At 44.2% G+C, this 17,870-nt stretch overlaps 1 protein-coding gene and 1 long non-coding RNA gene across 3 annotated transcripts in view; one reads left to right on the top strand and one right to left on the bottom strand.

The window, feature by feature from the left end:
• Positions 1-17,870, bottom strand: part of LOC135917152 (cell adhesion molecule Dscam1-like) — a 1,023,231-nt gene that overhangs the window by 680,070 nt on the left and 325,291 nt on the right. For both annotated transcript variants that reach the window (XM_070536836.1, XM_070536837.1), the window contains exons 7-8: positions 10,529-10,696; positions 5,551-5,668 (exon numbers count right to left, since the gene is read on the bottom strand). In XM_070536836.1, the coding sequence (XP_070392937.1) occupies positions 5,551-5,668; positions 10,529-10,696 (286 nt within the window). The remainder of the gene's footprint in view (positions 1-5,550; positions 5,669-10,528; positions 10,697-17,870) is intronic.
• Positions 1-17,870, top strand: part of LOC135917168 (uncharacterized) — a 52,343-nt gene that overhangs the window by 21,967 nt on the left and 12,506 nt on the right. The gene's annotated exons all lie outside the window — the stretch shown is intronic.

The raw sequence follows: 17,870 nt of genomic DNA, 5'->3' as shown, positions 1-17,870 counted from the left end.
ATCGGGAAGCTGTTACGGAACTAGGAATTGACTGGACCAGAAGTGTTTTAAAACAGCCGTTTGCATTAAAAGATCGTTGAAATTCGGCATCGAAAGTACTTTGAAACGGTCTGTGTCAGCATTCAGGTTCAGATCATAAGATATGTTTTTTAGGAGAGAGTGCAGTATTGCATTTATTCTGTTGTGCCAGCGGACGGCAAAGTGCCCGTAAATTGTTATTCCATACCGGAGTAGGCTGTAGCCTAAAGCATGTGTTATAGTTTTCTTTACTGATAAGGGCATGCAGTATCTTATATTGTACAGTAGACAGGACACGGCGCGAAGTTTTTTACGAACGTAAGCAAGATGGCTGTTCCAAGAAAGGTCGCTGTCAAGATATAAACCAAGATATTTTACAACAGATGAGTACTGTAATGGTATATGTTGTGTCGGCAACGGCAGGCAAGCGGGGGCCCACGACCAGCGAACGCGCGGCGAGCGCCGACGCAGAGAGGGAGACACGGAGCTAACTGCTCCTATTGAAAACCGGACCAGGACTGAGCCGGCTCGCGGCCGTTTATTAATAAAAAGGACTTCACACGCCAGATGACACCTCCTGATTGGTCCCAGCTCGTCACATGACAGAAGCGGGGTGCGCCATCTAGCTAAACTACTACGAAACATAAATGTATGATAACACAGAGATCTGGCAGGGGGCGACACTATACTACATCATCCCCCCTGGAAACAAAGTAAGCATACAGTGAAACGCGCACACAAGACGCGCACTTAAGTCCAAGGACAAATACAGTTCGTTCCCCCCCACGTTCACACACACGCGCACCAGATGCACACAAGGCACCAAAACACAGGCAGTCACTCAAAACAAAATCCGACAAGAAAGACGGCGCAAGACTCACTGCATCGCAACAACGAACACATCTTGCACCCGTGTTAACGAAACATGTGAACTGTCTCCTTAATTTCACAGCGAGGCCCCTAGCCGTGGCATTTCAAAGACGGCAATACGCTCTACACTCAAGAAACATCATCGTCGAGCCACGCAGGCCGTTTTCTGTCACGATGAGGACGCGCGCGTACCTCAGAAGAACTTAGGGGGTTGCGACGCGTATCGGTCGACTTCGAAGACCCAGTCGTCCCACTATTATTTCCCTCCCCCTGGTATGACAATTGAATGTGGTTGTCGCTCAAAGCTGGAGAGCGTTGCCCAGGAAGCTCCTCTCGACGTCCCAACGAGTCCTGGGAGGCTACCAATTCCCCCACGGAATCAGAGACGACTGCTGACTGTGCAGACTCGGAAGTGATACAGTCAGCAGTCGTCTCTGATTCCGTGGGGGAATCGGTAGCCTCCCAGGACTCGTTGGGACGTCGCGAGGAGCTTCCTGGGCAACGCTCTCCAGCTTTGAGCGACAACCACATTCAATTGTCCAACCAGGGGGAGGGAAATAATAGTGGGACGACTGCGTCTTCGAAGTCGACCGATACGTGTCGCAACCCCTAAGTTCTTCTGAGGTACGCACGCGTCCTCATCGTGACAGAAAACGGCCTGCGTGGCTCGACGATTACGTGTCTTGAGTGTAGAGCGTATTGCCGTCTTTCAAATGCCACAGCTAGGGGCCTCGCTGTGACATTAAGGAGACAGTTCACGTGTTTCATTAACACAAGTATAAAATGTGTTCGTTGTTGCGGTGCAGTGAGTCTTGTGCCGTGTTCCTTGTCGGAACAAGAACAAGCTGAACAATCTGAAGAATGCAAAACAGGAGGATAGTCAAGGACTACCTTCCTTAAAGGAAAATGGAAGCAGACTAATTGCGTCTTAGATATATTTATAGTAATTACGTTGTTTCGAAACCAATCCATAGCTTTTGTGGCAGCAGACTATAAAGAAGCAATCGCATCATAGTAGCTGTGGGCAGTAATTACGATCATCGTATCATCGGCGTATTGATAAAGAGAAACGGGTATCACGCTAGAGAGGTCACTTAGAAAAATGTTAAATAATAACGGGCTGAGTAGAGATCCCTGCGGAACTCCAGCATTAATAGTGGAGAATGTACTATGAACTTGCCCAACTGAGACGACCTGACGCCTGCCCCGAAGGAAATTTGCTAACAACGACCGGAACGCACCCCGAAATCCTAACATGAAAAGCTTATTTAACAGCAGACCATGATGAACACTGTCAAACGCCTTGCTATAATCTAGAAGGAGCGCACAAGCAGCCTTATAATTATCGAAAGCTATATTCAACTGATCGGATAAATCTTCCAGAAGTGTTCGAGTGCTTTTGCCGGGTCGGAAACCATACTGACTAGGCGACAAAATGCTGTGGGCGTCCAGAAAGCGTGTCATTGTTAACAATAAGTGTTTTTCAAGTATTTGAGTGATAGAAGGCAGAATTCAAATGGGGCGATAATTTTCAATTTTATTACGCGCGCAGCTTTTATAAAAAGGTATAACTAAGAGGCGGTGACATGTCTTGTCGCTTGTTGATGTGCTTGAATTCGTTGCTGATGTTTGTCAGTATCACTCTCGCTTGTCCTCCGTGCAGCCGAGTGATCCCTTTTGCGACGCCAATTTCACAGTCGAGCAGTACACGTTGCTCGCCGTCGATGACGCGTTCTGCGTCTGCGTGTGTTTCGGTCCTGACGGAAATGACAATAATAAAGCCAGTTGGGATGCCGACTTGATCTTCAAGCACAGTCAAGGCATGGTGACTAGGAGCACTATCTGACGGCATTGCTTGACCTTCGGATACTGTTATCGACTTCGACTTCAAGTCAGTGATTGCACGCTTTTGGTTCAGGAATTCCATGCCGAGATTGACGTCTCGCGAGCACTGTTGAAGGACAACGAAAGTCGCAGAGTAGTTCCGGTCATGAACTGTAATTGTTGCCGTCCAGATGATTCCAGTCGGCGTTATGAGGTGTCATCCAGCTGTCCGAATTTGAGGGCCGTCACATGCAGTCTTGACTTTCTTCAACTCGGCCGCGAATAATCCACTGATAACGGAGTAGCCGGCTCCAGAGTCTACAAGCATGGTGATTTCGTGGCCGTCGAGAAGCACATCGAGCTCGGCGGTGCGTTGTCATGCGTTGCAGTCGGGTGTTAGAGTCGGATCACGGCTGCGTCGTGTTGACGTGTTTGTGGAACGTCGCGTAGTCAGCCCTTCTTTCCTCGGCGTATTCTTGGCTTCCAGGCTCCGTCGGGGGTGGCGGTGTCTCGTGGATATGTCGTAGAAGTAGCCATGTCAGCATCTTCGTTGGCGGCGGAGGATCTTGGTCAGTTTGACGTACAGCAACCGCGCCTCCACCGGCTGCTGCTTTTAGTTTTCCGGATATGGGCTGGCGGACCGGTCCCGGTCTGGGCCTGTGTATGGTCGGCGCTACGGCGACGGATAACGTCCTGGTGACGGTGAACGGGATGGTCGTTGAGGGCTCCGCTGAGTGGCGGCGATGTAGTCGACGATATCACTTAACCGTTCCCCTTGCTGTGGGCGCAGCGCGTTCACGGCGAAGACTCGCAGTCCCGAGTCGCGGTATGGTCTCCAGCGGTAGACATGTACGGCTTCCTCGCAGTGATAGCAGATCGGGCGGTGTTCGGGGGCGCGACGAATGTATGTCTTCCTCGGGTAGCTGCTCTGGGCGACGGCCAGGCGTGCTGGTAGCGGAGGCAGTGGCGCGTTCGATGAAAGGGGACCTTGACGGCGGGCGACGGCGACGTAAGTCATCGCTTCCGGCTGGGCTTGCTGTGATGCTCAAACTTCTGATTCTTCTAGTGACCACTGATTCTCGTCTTTAACTATGTCAGGGATTGGGACCACCTAGAGCAGTTCGTCCCAAATGAATGCCACCTTGAGTCAAAAATGCTTTTTTCTGAATTCTCTTCTGCATCCGTAACATTGGCTACTACCTGTTTTTAACATGTCAAATTGCTCGAGCAAGAATTTTGAGCCTATAATATAGTTCGTGGTTCCATACAAATAGAAGACATTTATGTAATGTTTGGCCAGTCCATCAAATAGAATGATCTCGCTGCGAGCGGACGACTAGCTACAAATGCGCAACGGCGTGCTGTCTAAACAACGACCGCGAAGTACAAACACAAGCAGTAATCTGTACTAACGTTTATTGCGAAGCGACAGACCATTATGTACATGGCCATCACTAAAAACTGAAGAATATAAGGGCAATGAAAAGAAAAGAAAGATACAAAGATATACAATGCACTAAAAAGATATGCGTAATAACAATGGTGAATAAGAAAGAACGATTCAGAAACCACAGGCCAACAGACCAGGATAGCATAGCTGATGCGCTACAACATGAACCTGAACTTTCACGAATGGACGTAGCACATCACTGTACCATCAGTGCATGAAAGACAGTAACAATGAAGCATCATGCTATCTCCGCTGGCTATAGGGAAGCGAAAAGTGTTATGTTAACCACCGCGACCTTTTCGTCGACTGTATGCCACTACGTAATACCACTGTCTTGTGACGGTGTTCACATCGCGGTTGCCAAGAGTTGCGTCTGTGAACGTAAACCAGCGGCGCGGAATGAACGAGGACGACGCGAGTGCACCGTGGCCCCATTTCAACGCCAGTCCACCATAGACTCGTCCTCGTATATTCCGCGCTACTGCGTTGTCCTTCTCTGCTATGAACCAGCTCGACCAAGAAAGTCGTTTATTAAGTGAACATCTGGTAAAAAAAAAAAACGGAAACAAAACACATCACACTCGATATGGAAATTCAGCCGTCAAACTGCTAGATTTACGCTACAGTCAGCAGTCTGTCTTGTTTTATCCGTACACTTCTGGTTCTACTCCGCGACCTCGAGCAGGGAACTGGTCGGATTGTGGAGGCGGCTCTTACCCTCACAACTGTTGTAACAGAAAAGTGGTCAGAGTAAAATAAATGGCGTTTCTTTATTGGGCACAGGAGCCTTATAACTGTCCACATTGCTGTTTTATTTTTTCTAAACTTGCGGTGTTGCCTTTACCTTGTGTCATTGACATATGTTTTACTACGTTTGCGCGTCCTGTGCTCTGTCTGTCTTCATTTTCAATGTTTTTTTGAGAACAGGCAGTTTATTTAATGTTTTCTTGCACCGAAATAAATGCTAGAAAAAATTAATGCTCACTTGGTTCCTGAATTCCACCTTCATTTTTTCTCCTTTGCAGTGCTTGACTATTGTTTTGCAGCAATAAACATGCTAGAGAAATTCTTACACTTGTCAATAATCATCATTTCCTTTAAAAGATCTAATGAACGTTGGCACATGGTGAAATAAGTGCGGTCATCGATGAGCGGAGAGCCTGAGATAACTAGTCTTATTCAAAATAATTGAATAAGAAGTTATTACATGTAAATGTCTATAAGAAAACGTTACAGGTGGTCATTCACATTTTCACAGCAATTTCCTTACTGATTCCCACAGAAATGTGCGCATACAATACCGCAGATCAATATGGCCACTGAAAAAATTAAGAAAATTATTGCAATGTCTGAAAAATATCATGCACATAAAAAGTTTAACCACTGACCTGTATTCTGGAACACTGTAGCCATGTGCGACACAAACCAGTTCTGCAGCGCTGCCTTCTTCGACAGACACAGCTGATCGGGTAAATATATGTCGCGGTTGAAATGGCCCCGTCGACGCTGCAAACGGCGTGAGAAAAAAGTTGCAATTACTTGCCATTGTTCACTTTCTCCAAATAGGAAGTGTAAAGATAAAATACAATACAGCAGCTTAATGTACTCGTGCTTACCAAAGACAAGCATACAAGGAAAAACATTTGCTTGTGTTAATATATTCTTAATTCGATAGTACTATATTGCATTCACGATATTGGCAGCCTGCTGCGTCTCTGTGGTACAGGACGCCTACGGCGCCTAGTGAGATTTGAAAGCAGACAATATTTGCTGACATGGATAGCAAAATTAGCGCCAGGGAACAAGGACAGAAAGCACACGACACCACAATGGGCTAATTTCAAACAACTTCATTTTCAGGAAACAATCACCTATTTAACCTAAGCACAGTGGCACCACCTCATCGAAATTTGTATCACTGTTCAGCCAGATAGCCTGAGCCTCAATAATCTCTCGCACATTTTATATTTGTGCTTTAGAAGAGTTAACTGCTGGGCTAGTTGGTGATCTTGCATACTGAAAAACTTTTGCGCCAAAAAACACAACACACACAAGAAAGACGACAACACCACGGGCGCTACTTCAACTGTTTAATGAGGGTGAAAGCACTCGACATATATAGCCTTCCAAAACACCGCGCATGCGTACAAGGCAACATGGAGTACATAGTTTTATCAAAGTAGGCGTGATAGAAACTTCAGCTCAGCCTCGTAAAGGAAAACCGATGTATCGCTAACACAGTTAGGACCCGCTTTCTTGATGTAGAAGGCTTCCAATGTTTCACGCGATGTCTGATGTTTGCCTCTACCCAAAATCCTCGCTTCGCGGAACCGTGGAACGCAATCGGTGCAAGCTCTGCAGGGATCCACAAGTCGCTCACCTTCATTATTTTTTATACCTTTTCCATGTTCCCTAAGCCGGTCGTTGACACAACGCCCCGTCTGTCCAATGTAGGATTTTCCGCAGGACAGAGGAATTTCATAATTTCATAATTTCATATTTGTGCTTCGCAAGAACCCGGCAAGAGCCAATCACAGGCACAAAGCCGCATTCCTGACAATTTGTCATTATGCACCGGTTGCTTCCCTTCAAATCCGCAGCTGTATTAATCGTTTAGGTATCAAATTTCCTACCACTGCGCCCTTAGAGACGATGTGTTAAGCTATACTATATCCTGAAACTACGTTAACTTTGAAATCTGAAATTTGATATTTAGTCCCTTTCTCAGACAATACAGACACGAGACAAGACTAAAAAATAAAAGTCTGACTGAATGTTGGTCTCGTACGGCGAGACAGCAATAGCGACTCTTGAGGCATACAAAAATAACAAAAAATCCCATGCAAATATCAGTCATATGCATCAGTCACAAGAATACATGACAGATACGGTATATGTACTTATATATACTCCCAACCACAGTAAGTGAAATACGTAGAAATGCACAACCCTTTGTCTGAAATACCCTAATGGCAAAATAAAACGACCAAGAAGCAGAAAAATAAAGCGATAGAATAACAGCATAAAAGCTGAAAGAGGTAATGAGCGTACAAATTAGGACAGCCTTCTTGACCTACACATACCTCAGCACGCAGTTCATTGCGCACATTCGGAAAAAGGAAATTGACGCACGAGCATTATGAAACCTCGTTCCAGCGCACTATTGAACACGGACGAGAAGAGAAAGGCAACACGAAAGCCAGACTTCAACTGAATTTTATTCATGGAAAACAGGGTTTTATGTACACAGGGGGAGGGAGGGGGGGCTGCTAGTGCGCAGGACCTCCCACAATATATTTCTTTGGTCTATGCAACAGTCATCAGAAGTGTCAAACCAAAATAAGAAAGGAATAAAAGCAAAAAGTGAGAAAAAGGTGCAAGAACATTTCCCTCTCTTTTTTACATCACTCACTACAATCTTGCTCTTCTCCCGCCCTACCTAGCTGATTCGACACACCCGTTTGCCCTGAGAGAATCAAGTTCTTTTTTCCCGAGTACAACAGAAGAAGCACTGACACAGTAATCGTTTTCATTGGAGATACAAAATGCTTCAAAAATTTCCCGGTTTTTCGGATTGCTATATTTGCGCAACACACGTGTTCGTTCGAAAAGCGCCTTGCATGCTGGCTTGTGCGAGCAACGGCGAATGTGGTCGGCTAAATGACCAGCCCCACTTAGTAAAGTAGCATTCCTGCGATGCTCTAGCAAGCATTCATTCACACAGCGCCCGGTTTGGCCAATATAGCATTTCCCGCAGGCGAGGGGAATACTATACACAACACCGACGTCATATTCAACGAGGGCTTTGGTGTGCTTTATTTTGCAGGCTGGCTTCTTCTGGGATTTGTTTACTAGGCGACACATTCGGCCCAGCTTTCCTGGTGCTGAAAACACAACACGCACCCCGCACCTGTCGCCAACCTTCTTGAGGCGGTGAGAAACCTGGTGCCAATAGGGCACTACGACAGGGCGCTTCAGCGGGCGTACGTCTTTTTTCAGCCTGCGCCTCCCACCAACCTTTAGCTCGCGAATCTGGTTCTCTACCACCGAAGTAACGATTTCTCCGTGGAACCCAGCCTTCTCCAGACGCCTTAGCTGGGCGTCGACGCTGTCACGAACTTGATGTTCGCATGACTTCTCTAGAGCAGAGCGGGTGCAGTTTTTTGCTATAGCTCTTTTTACGAGCTTCGAGTGGGCCGATTGATAATTAAGAATTTGTTTTTTCGACCGTGGCTTGTACTGCCAGCACACGCGCGCTCCATGAAAAATAAGACACAAGTCGAGGTACTAGAACTTGCGGCAGTTCTTGCGTGAACTTCATTCAAAGGCGTTACTAGCAAAAATATCAAGAATGTTGCTTATACTATTGCCTTTATCCTGAGCATCAGTCGTATTCATTAGCGCGAAATAATCGTCGACATATCTAAAAACTTTCTGCACGCCTGCGTTGTAAAAGGACGCGTGAATGCGCTTGTCAATACTTGCTAAGAAAATATCGCTTAAAAGTGGTGAAAGGCAAGAGCCGATGCTCACTCCTTCTTTTTGGATAAAACAGCTGTCATTAAAAGTGATAATGGTGGATGAGAGATAAAAGGATATTACAGTCAAACCTCGATATAACGAACACGCATATAACGAATTATTGAATATATCGAACTCTTCCGAAATATTTTTGTCAAACACATGTATTTTTAACTTCCTATAGCGAACGCGGTTCGGCATAAAACGGATATAACGAACTTCGCGACGCCAAGCCCTACCTCCCTTTAATAGCAGGCGGCAGGCTTCGTTGCACTACAAGTGTGTTGTGCGGCACAGCAAACGTTCAGGACTACCTCGCAGGCGCTGACAGCGCCACAGATGCCACGTCGTCATCGAGAGTGGACAGCCAAAGAAATCGTTCGCATCTCACAACCGCTGACAGCGCCGCTTCAGCAGTGGCGGCAGCGGCGTGATCGAATGTTGCTTTTGCGTTTTAGTGTTAGAAGTGGCGTGGCCGTCGTAGCATTGTGTGGAGGCTCTTTCGGTGGTCGATGAGAACATTCCCACTTCACAAGAAGCACTTGCTGCGTTGGATTTACTGCGCCGCCACTGCAGTGCTATTGAGGGCAGTGGGTTTGCCCTTGTTAAGTGTTTGCAAACTGTGGAACAGGGCGTGATACGGAATGCGATCAACACCAAGAAGCAGGCCGCGATAACACAGTTCTTTGTGGGTAAATAAATGAACGTGACCCAAGTAAGCATCGTTCGAGTTGTTGTGCCTTCTCTGATTGAATTTTGCTCCTCTTTCATGTATTTTTCACGAAATTTTATATTACGAATTATGGATATAGCGAACTAATTTCCGACTTTTTAACTGTTCGTTATAACGAGGTTTCACTGTACCTCTAAAAAATGTGTCGCCTAGTAAACGAATCCCAGAAGAAGCCAGTCTGCAAAATAAAGCACACCAAAGCCCTCGTTGAATGTGACGTCGGTGTTGTGTATAGTATTCCCCTCGCCTGTGGAAAATGCTATATTGGTCAAACCGGGCGCTGTCTGAATGAACGCTTGCTAGAGCATCGCAGGAAGGCTACTTCACTAAGTGGCGCTGGTCATTTAGCCGACCACATTCACCGTTGCTCCAACAAGCCAGCATGCGAGGCGTTTTCCACCTTCATGTGTTGCGCAAATATAGCAATCAGAAATAGCGGGAAATCTTGAAGCATTTTGTACCTCCAATGAAAACGGTTACTGTGTCAATGGTCCTTCTGTTATACTCGGGAAAAAATAACTTGATTATCTCAGGGCAAACGGGTGTATCGAATCAGCTAGGTAGGGCGGGAGATGAGCAAGATTGTACTGAGCGATGTAAAAAAGAGAGGCAAATGTTCTTGCACCTTTTTCTCACTTTTTGCTTTTATTCCTTTGTTATTTTGGTTTGACACTTCTGATGACTGTTGCATAGGCCAGAGAAATATATTGTGGGAGGTCCTGCGCACTAGCAGCCCCCCCTCCCTCCCCCTGTGTACATAAAGCCCTGTTTTCCATGAATAAAATTCAGTTGAAGTCCGGCGTTCGTGTTGCCTTTCTCTTCTCGTCCGTGTTCAATTGTGCGCTGGAACGATGTTTCATAATACTAATCACAACCCACTAGCCCAGCTGTCCATAATTCTTGAAGCACAACGCAGCTGATTCGTCTGAGCAATCAAAACTTGGAATGATCTGCAAAATGTTCCGTGGTTGTTCACTTCTCTGCCGCCACGTTAGCAGCGCCCTCATATGTCCCCTTAGCGAGGCCTTTCCCGCTCGACCTCCTTCACGGGTTGCCACTCGGTACGCACTAAACGGTACGAATGTAACATACTGTGAACAGTTTGCACTTACGGTTGACAATGACGCGTCCGGCAGTGTCGCTGACTTTGACGCTGCCGGTGAGCTTGTGCCGGGTCTGGCAGCGGTACGAGACGCCGTCGTCGGCCGCGCTGACGTTGCGCACCAGCAGCTCGCCCGACGGGGAGAGCACTTTGTAGCGGTGGGGGGGGCCGCCCGCAGCTGCGCGACGAACGCATTGGTTCTTTGTAAACAAACTGGCAATGCCGAATACCGCGACAAGGACGCATGGAGAGGATGCACACCGCACTGACTTCCACCAAGCCATTTGCTTGCTCAAAAAAATATATACGTATATATAACAGATGTCGCAATACACATACTTTAAAGAAAGAAGAACGAAAAATTGCGACTAATATACTATTAGGTCGTGTCATCCACGCCCCTGATGTCCAGAACAATAGCTGTGTGCTAGACAGTGTCGAAGAGAGGTGATGCTAACTCATAATTTCTCAATCGACGGATTTCACTAGGCCTGAGGATTTCACTCCACACACACACACACACACACACACACACACACACACACACACACACACACACACACACACACACACACACACACACACACACACACACACACACACACACACACACACACACACACACATATATATATATATATATATATATATATATATATATAATAAGCCAACACACACTGACACCAAGCACAGCACAGGGGAACCTGCTTGTGCTTAATAAACGAAATAAAGAAACGATAAATTAATAGAAATGAAAGTGGATGAAAACACAATTTGTCGCAGGTGGGGAATGACCCTACAACCTTCGCATTTTGCGTGCGATGCTCTACCAATGGAGCTACCGAGGCGCCGTTTCCCCCTCCACTTCCTTGGGCGTTTATGCTTCCTATTTATTTAGTTAGTTACTTAGCGTAATTTCAGGGCCATTACGGTATTATAGAGTGGAGTGGTTACAATCAAAACTGGTCCATTCAGCAAACAGGAGCTAATAAAGCAGAAAATTTATATATATATATATATATATATATATATATATATATATATATATATATACATATATATATATATATATATATATATATATATATATATATATATATATATATATATATATGTGTGTTTGTGTGTGTACCATAACAAATAACAAATGGCACCTAGATATACAAAGTAAGCTATGGCGTTCGTGAGTACAGGCAGAACAATGTGAAAAAAAAAAGGTTCCTAGTTATACAGTCCAAGCAATAACATTCTTGAATAATTGATGCTCTGCGATGGTGGCGGTCGAGGCGGGAAGCCGATTTTACTCATTGGAAGTGCATGGTACAAATTACTGCAAGAAAGCGTTGGATTGGCAAAATAGAATGCCGACCTTATAAATGTGATCGTCTGGGCGCTACATACGGAGGCGAAGAAGTCAGTTTTTTTGCGTAAGAACGGGTGATGAAATAACTTACGAAAAAGGCACAGACAGAACATCTTGCGACGTGATGACAAGGACGGTAAGTTAAGGCTCGATTTCATGGCACGGATACTCGCGGTTCTATTATAGTTAGAAAGAATGAAACGAGTAGAGTTATTCTGAACCATTTCCAGTGAGCGCGTTAGGCTTATTTGACCTGGATCTATGATTCAAGCAGCATACTCAAGTTTGGGTAGTATTAGGGTTTTATAGAGGAATAATTTTAGGGAAGAATGTGCTTTAGAAAAGTTATGTCCTGAGTAACCAAGCATTCGGTCAGCGTTAATATATGGGCGATGTGGGTATTCCAAGTGAGATCGGAGGTGATGTGAAGGCCAAGGTAGTTGTAAGTTTTTACCAAATTTATTGGAGCGTCCTAAAGGGAGTGCACAGGTGGTTCACTGGTAGTTCTTGATACACCCATGAATTTACACTTGTCAATATTTATTTTCATTAACCCTGAATTCCACAATGAAAACGGCGTCAAGATCAGCTTGACGCCTGGTTACATCCTCGTCGCAAGTTATTTCGGTGTAAATTACACACTCCTCAGCAGATAGGTGAAATTGAGATGAAACACAGGAAGGTAAGTCATTGATATATAAGAGAAATAGGAGGGGCCCAAGCGCGGGGCCCTGTGGTACACCCGAATAAACAGGACTCAGATTAGAGGTCACTTCGTTCCCTGAAACAAACTGTGGACCGTTAGTGGGGAACACTTCAAGCCAATACAAAATTTTAGGATCAAGGTCAAGAACGAGTGTACAGTAGAACCCGGCGAGTGTTAGCCAGTGCCAGCAATCGCACACCTTGGCGGCGGATGTGGAACATTCTTCCTGCCGCAGGCGTCACGAGAACGTCAAGATAACGTCACGGGAACGATCCCACAACCTTCACGAAAGTTGTGGCATCGTTCGCCGCCTGCGGCAAGTAGTTATTTCATCCACTTTCATTTCCGTTAATTTATCGTTACTTTATTTCATGAATTACGCAGAGCTAATTTCCCCTATGTTGTCTTTGGTGTCAGTCTTTGTTGGCTTCTTACGATATGACTCATACAAATCGGGCCCCTCGGTTAACACCCTCCTCGTTTATTACATAACGAAGGTCTCGAATCCGGTAACATTCGTGCCTTAAGGTAGCATGTGTGGGTATATTGACGGTTGCCTTCACCCAAAAAGGTCACGTTCTCGTGACGCCTGCTGCAAAAAGGATGTTCTACATCCGCCGCCAAGGTCTACGAGTAGTGGCGCTGGCTATCTTTCCTCGGGTTCTACTAGGAAACTTGAATGCCTAAGAAAGTGGGTGGGGAAATTGCACCGCGGTAGCTCAATTGGTAGAGCATCGCAAGCGAAATGCGAAGGATGTGGGATCGCTCCCTCCCCTCCCCGCCCCTCCCCCCCCCCGGTGTCAAGTTGTTTTTTTCATCCACTTTCATTTCTATTAATTTATCGTTTGTTTACTTCAGTGATTACGCACAAGCAATATGTCCTATGTTGTCCTTGGTGTCAGTGTTTGTTGGCTTAATGATGTGACTAATAGAAATCGGGCCCCTCGGTTAACCGCCTTCTTCTGTATTATATATACATGAATCAGTACAAAAGAAACCTAGGGGCCCAATTTTTGTTCCGAGAGGGCCAAAACATCAGTAAAGTTCCGTAATTTTCCTAAGTGATTCTATTCTTTTAAATACATATATGTGACCCTCTCAATGGCATTCTCACTACAGACCAATATTTTTCACAAGCGCCTGTTGCAAAACCTCTGAAGATATATTCAAGCTTCCTTCATCGCCTTCACGGCAATAATTTCTTTGTAGATGCGCTCCATTCTTTTAGCAAAGCGCATTCTGACACACAAATTTTCTCATGACATGTACAAATCACTTGAAATTGGTTGTATGTTATTACATTTTTAAAAGGCATTCGAGAAGGTTTCATAATGTTCTTCTATTGCATAAATAGTCATTTATCGGATTACCTGGTAATGTTATTCGATGGCTCCGGCGCTACCAACACGTTAATTAATGGAACCAAGTCGGCGACAACTTCTGTATATTCAGTGGTTTCTCAAGGGCAAGTGGCGGAGCCAGGGCTACTTGTTCCATATATATATATATATATATATATATATATATATATATATATATATATATATATATATATATATATATATATATATACAAAACGTTAAAAGAACTAGTAACTATGTTGAAAAAGGTTGAGCGAACAGTTGCTAACATGGAAACTAGGCTTGCCGCAATTGAAAACGACATGGAACGACTGAAGTATTGCGAAGAGAAGTTGGTAGAATGTGAAAATAGTTATGACACCACGAGAAATCGAATCCAAGATCTGGCATTGAAATTGGACTATTTAGAAAATAGAAGTCGACGGAACAACTTGATAATTTACGGTGTAACGGAAAAACCTAACGAAGATATAGTTTCACTCGAAAGGACAGTGAGAGAAAACATTTTAAAAGAAATGTGAGGCATGGAAGTGAAAACCCTTGAGAGGAGTCATAGGATAGGTACCCGCACAAGTAACCGAGACCGCCCGATCATCCTTTGATTGTTTGATTACGCCGAAAAAACCAAAATCTTATCTTGCTGCTACAAACTGAAAGGCACACCATTAGCTGTTTGCGAAAATTTTTCTAAGAAAGTAAGGGAAAGCGCACGCACTTGTGGCATTCAGCGGTAAATGAAAGGGCAAACGGAGCAAAAGTTAGGCTAACATTCGACAAACTGAGAATCGATGAAAAAGTGTATACTTGGGACCCAGTGAAGAATATTAGGACTGAATTACCGCAGAAAGCAAGTCTTTCAAAACAGTCCCTTCCCACTTCGACTTCGCTGAAATCCTCTAAAAACAAGAAAGTTTCCAAATGACAGCCCAGTACCAAAACTCTACGAATCCTTTCCCTAAATGCCTGAAGTGTGGTAAATATATTTGATCAATTAGAAAACCTAATCCTGTCTCATCAACCTCACATTTTAGTAATAACAGAAACGTGGCTTAACCCTGGTGTACGTGATTCTGAAGTTATTCCTCCTTCGTACAAACTGTTCCATAAGGACAGAGGATCAAGAGGCGGCGGTGTCGCGATAGCAATTAAAAATAATATAAAGTCCTTAGAACTTGATGGTATTCCCGACCATGAAAGTTTATGGTGCAAAATAACATATTGTAACAAAAACGTAACTACAGGGGGCGTTTATCGGCCCCCAAATGCAGCTCCGAACTTCATCAATCAGATTCATGATTACCTCTCAAAACATACTATTTCTAGATCAAAACTTATTATTGCCGGGATTTTAACCTTCCCGGAATAGACTGGAACAACCGCTCGCATGAAGGCCGTGATGTCTCAAGTTCAGAATCACTACTAAACTTGGCATTTACATTTTCACTGAGCCAAATGGTAACTGATAAGACCCGTATCACTTCAACATCATCATCTTTACTTGACTTAGTTCTTATAGGTGATACATTAGAAGGATCTTCCGTGTCCATCGAGAATGGCATTTTAGACAACAAAGCGCTTATTCTAACCTGTCCCATTTCAACGACGCGAAAACACAAAAAACCACAACCTACATACTTTAAAGATTACACACGCGCAAATGATCCTGCCGTACTAGGTTTCCTAGAATTCCAGTGTCATTCATTCAATGAACTAACAAATGTACAAGAACTCTGGACGCGTTTTAGAAATATTGTTAAATATTCCGAAAACACCTTCATTCCTAATAAAAAGAAACGCGTTAACCGAGAATACCCGTGGATAACACGTGAAATCATCCAACTAAAAATAAAAATAAAACGAAGGCGGAAAAAAGGAACCACGTGCTCGTTAGACGATCTTATCGGTACATTCAAACAAAAAATATCGGAAGCAAAAGCCCGTTTCTTCGACACTACATTACCTTCGTTTATGGCGCATGGCCCTCACAAATTCTGGCGATATTTGTGAGATGAACGAGAAAAAATAACGCAAATTAAAGTCTCGGATCACGTTATTCAGGGCCATGAACACATTGCTAAAGAGATGAATAAATTCTTTCAGACAGTTTTTACGAAACACGCTACAAATGCAGCTTTAACACCTTACGATGTCAAAATACCAATGGAAGAATTAACTGCAAGTGAAGAGGGTATACTGTCTCTATTGCATAAGCTCGATCTTAAAAATTCTACCGACCCCGATCAAATTTCTAACTCATCAGTAAGTTGATCCGCAAGTTGGACATCAAAGTATCTATTTAAAATATTCTCTCTTTCTCTTCAAACATCAGTGCTACCGGACGATTGGCGCAAGGCTGCAATAATTCCAATACATAAATCGGGCTCGAAATTAGATTTAAATAACTACCGCCCAGTGTCAATAACAAGCTCATGCTGCAAAATAATGGAACACGTAATATTTAAGGCCATAATAACTCACCTAGAAACAACGAACTCCGATATAAACAACAACATTGTTTCAGAACAAGCCTGTCAACCATAACCCAACTAGCAGAGATAACTCATGACATAGCTAACTTATTAATAATGATGGCCAATTAGATGCAGTTTTTTTATACTTTTATAAAGCGTTTGACGTAGTTCCGCACCAGGATTTTTTTTTTAATTATGGGGTTTTACGTGCCAAAACCACTTTCTGATTATGAGGCACGCCGTAGTGGAGGACTCCGGAAATTTCGACCACCTGGGGCTCTTTAACGTGCACCTAAATCTAAGTACACGGGTGTTTTCGCATTTCGCCCCGATCGAAATGCGGCCGCCGTGGCCGGGATTCGATCCAGCGACCTCGTGCTCAGCAGTCCAACACCATAGCCACTGAGCAACCACGGCGGGTGCGCACCAGGATTTAATCACAAAATTATCGGCTTTTGGTATTCGTAATAAAATAATACCCTGGATCAACAGTTTTCTAACCAATCGTAAACAGAGCGTTTCAATCGATAATAATCTTTCACAACCACTCGATGTCTACTCCGGAGTACCTCAAGGATCAGTTCTGGCACCACATTTGTTCTTGATGTACATAAACGACATCCAGTTTTGCCTTAAAAACTCAATTCAGATGCACCTGTTTGCTGATGACTGTGTCGTGTACACAGTCGTACACAACCAAGAAGACCAGATAGAACTTCATAATTAACTTCAAACAATTTACTCTTGGTGCAACACTTGGGACATGAAACTAAGCACATCAAAAACACATTACATGTCTTTCACAAATAAGAAACTCCCGCTTAACTTTTCATATTCGATCGGAAGGTCAACAATCAACAAAAGCAACCAGGTAAAATACCTAGGCACTAAACTCACGCCTAACCTTAACTGGGAGCCTCATATTTCGACCATGTGTCAAAAAGCCCTAGGGAAACTGACCTTTTTAAAAAGGAGACTGCGCGCAGCACCACCACACCTCAAACTAAACGCGTACAAAACACTGATAAGACCATGCCTAGAATACGCTGATCTAATCTGGAGCCTTCATCAAAAATGCCTTATAAAGAAAATAGAACGCATACAAAAACTAGCAATTAGGTTTGTACATTCGGACTACAAAAGGCAGTCCAGTGTCTCGGGTCTGCTAGCAAGGGCTAACCTAAAACCCCTCTCGCAGAGAAGAGCAATTTCGCGACTAAAATTCATCTATCAATTATACCATGGTCATTTCCAAATAGCAAGTTCTCATTACCTCCAAGATCCTCCAAAACGTTCAACCAGACTTAATCACTCCAAAACAATCTATCTTCCCCCAAGTCGTGTTAATGTTCACCAACATTCCCTTTTTCCGTCAGCCATTTCCCAGTGGAACAAGTTAACTAACGATATTGTGTGTTGCAATAACATCGACTCTTTTATTAAGTGCATTC

Source organism: Dermacentor albipictus, chromosome 4, assembly GCF_038994185.2.
Source record: "Dermacentor albipictus isolate Rhodes 1998 colony chromosome 4, USDA_Dalb.pri_finalv2, whole genome shotgun sequence".
Taxonomy (NCBI): domain Eukaryota; kingdom Metazoa; phylum Arthropoda; class Arachnida; order Ixodida; family Ixodidae; genus Dermacentor; species Dermacentor albipictus.
This window is presented reverse-complemented; position numbering and strand designations above follow the sequence as displayed.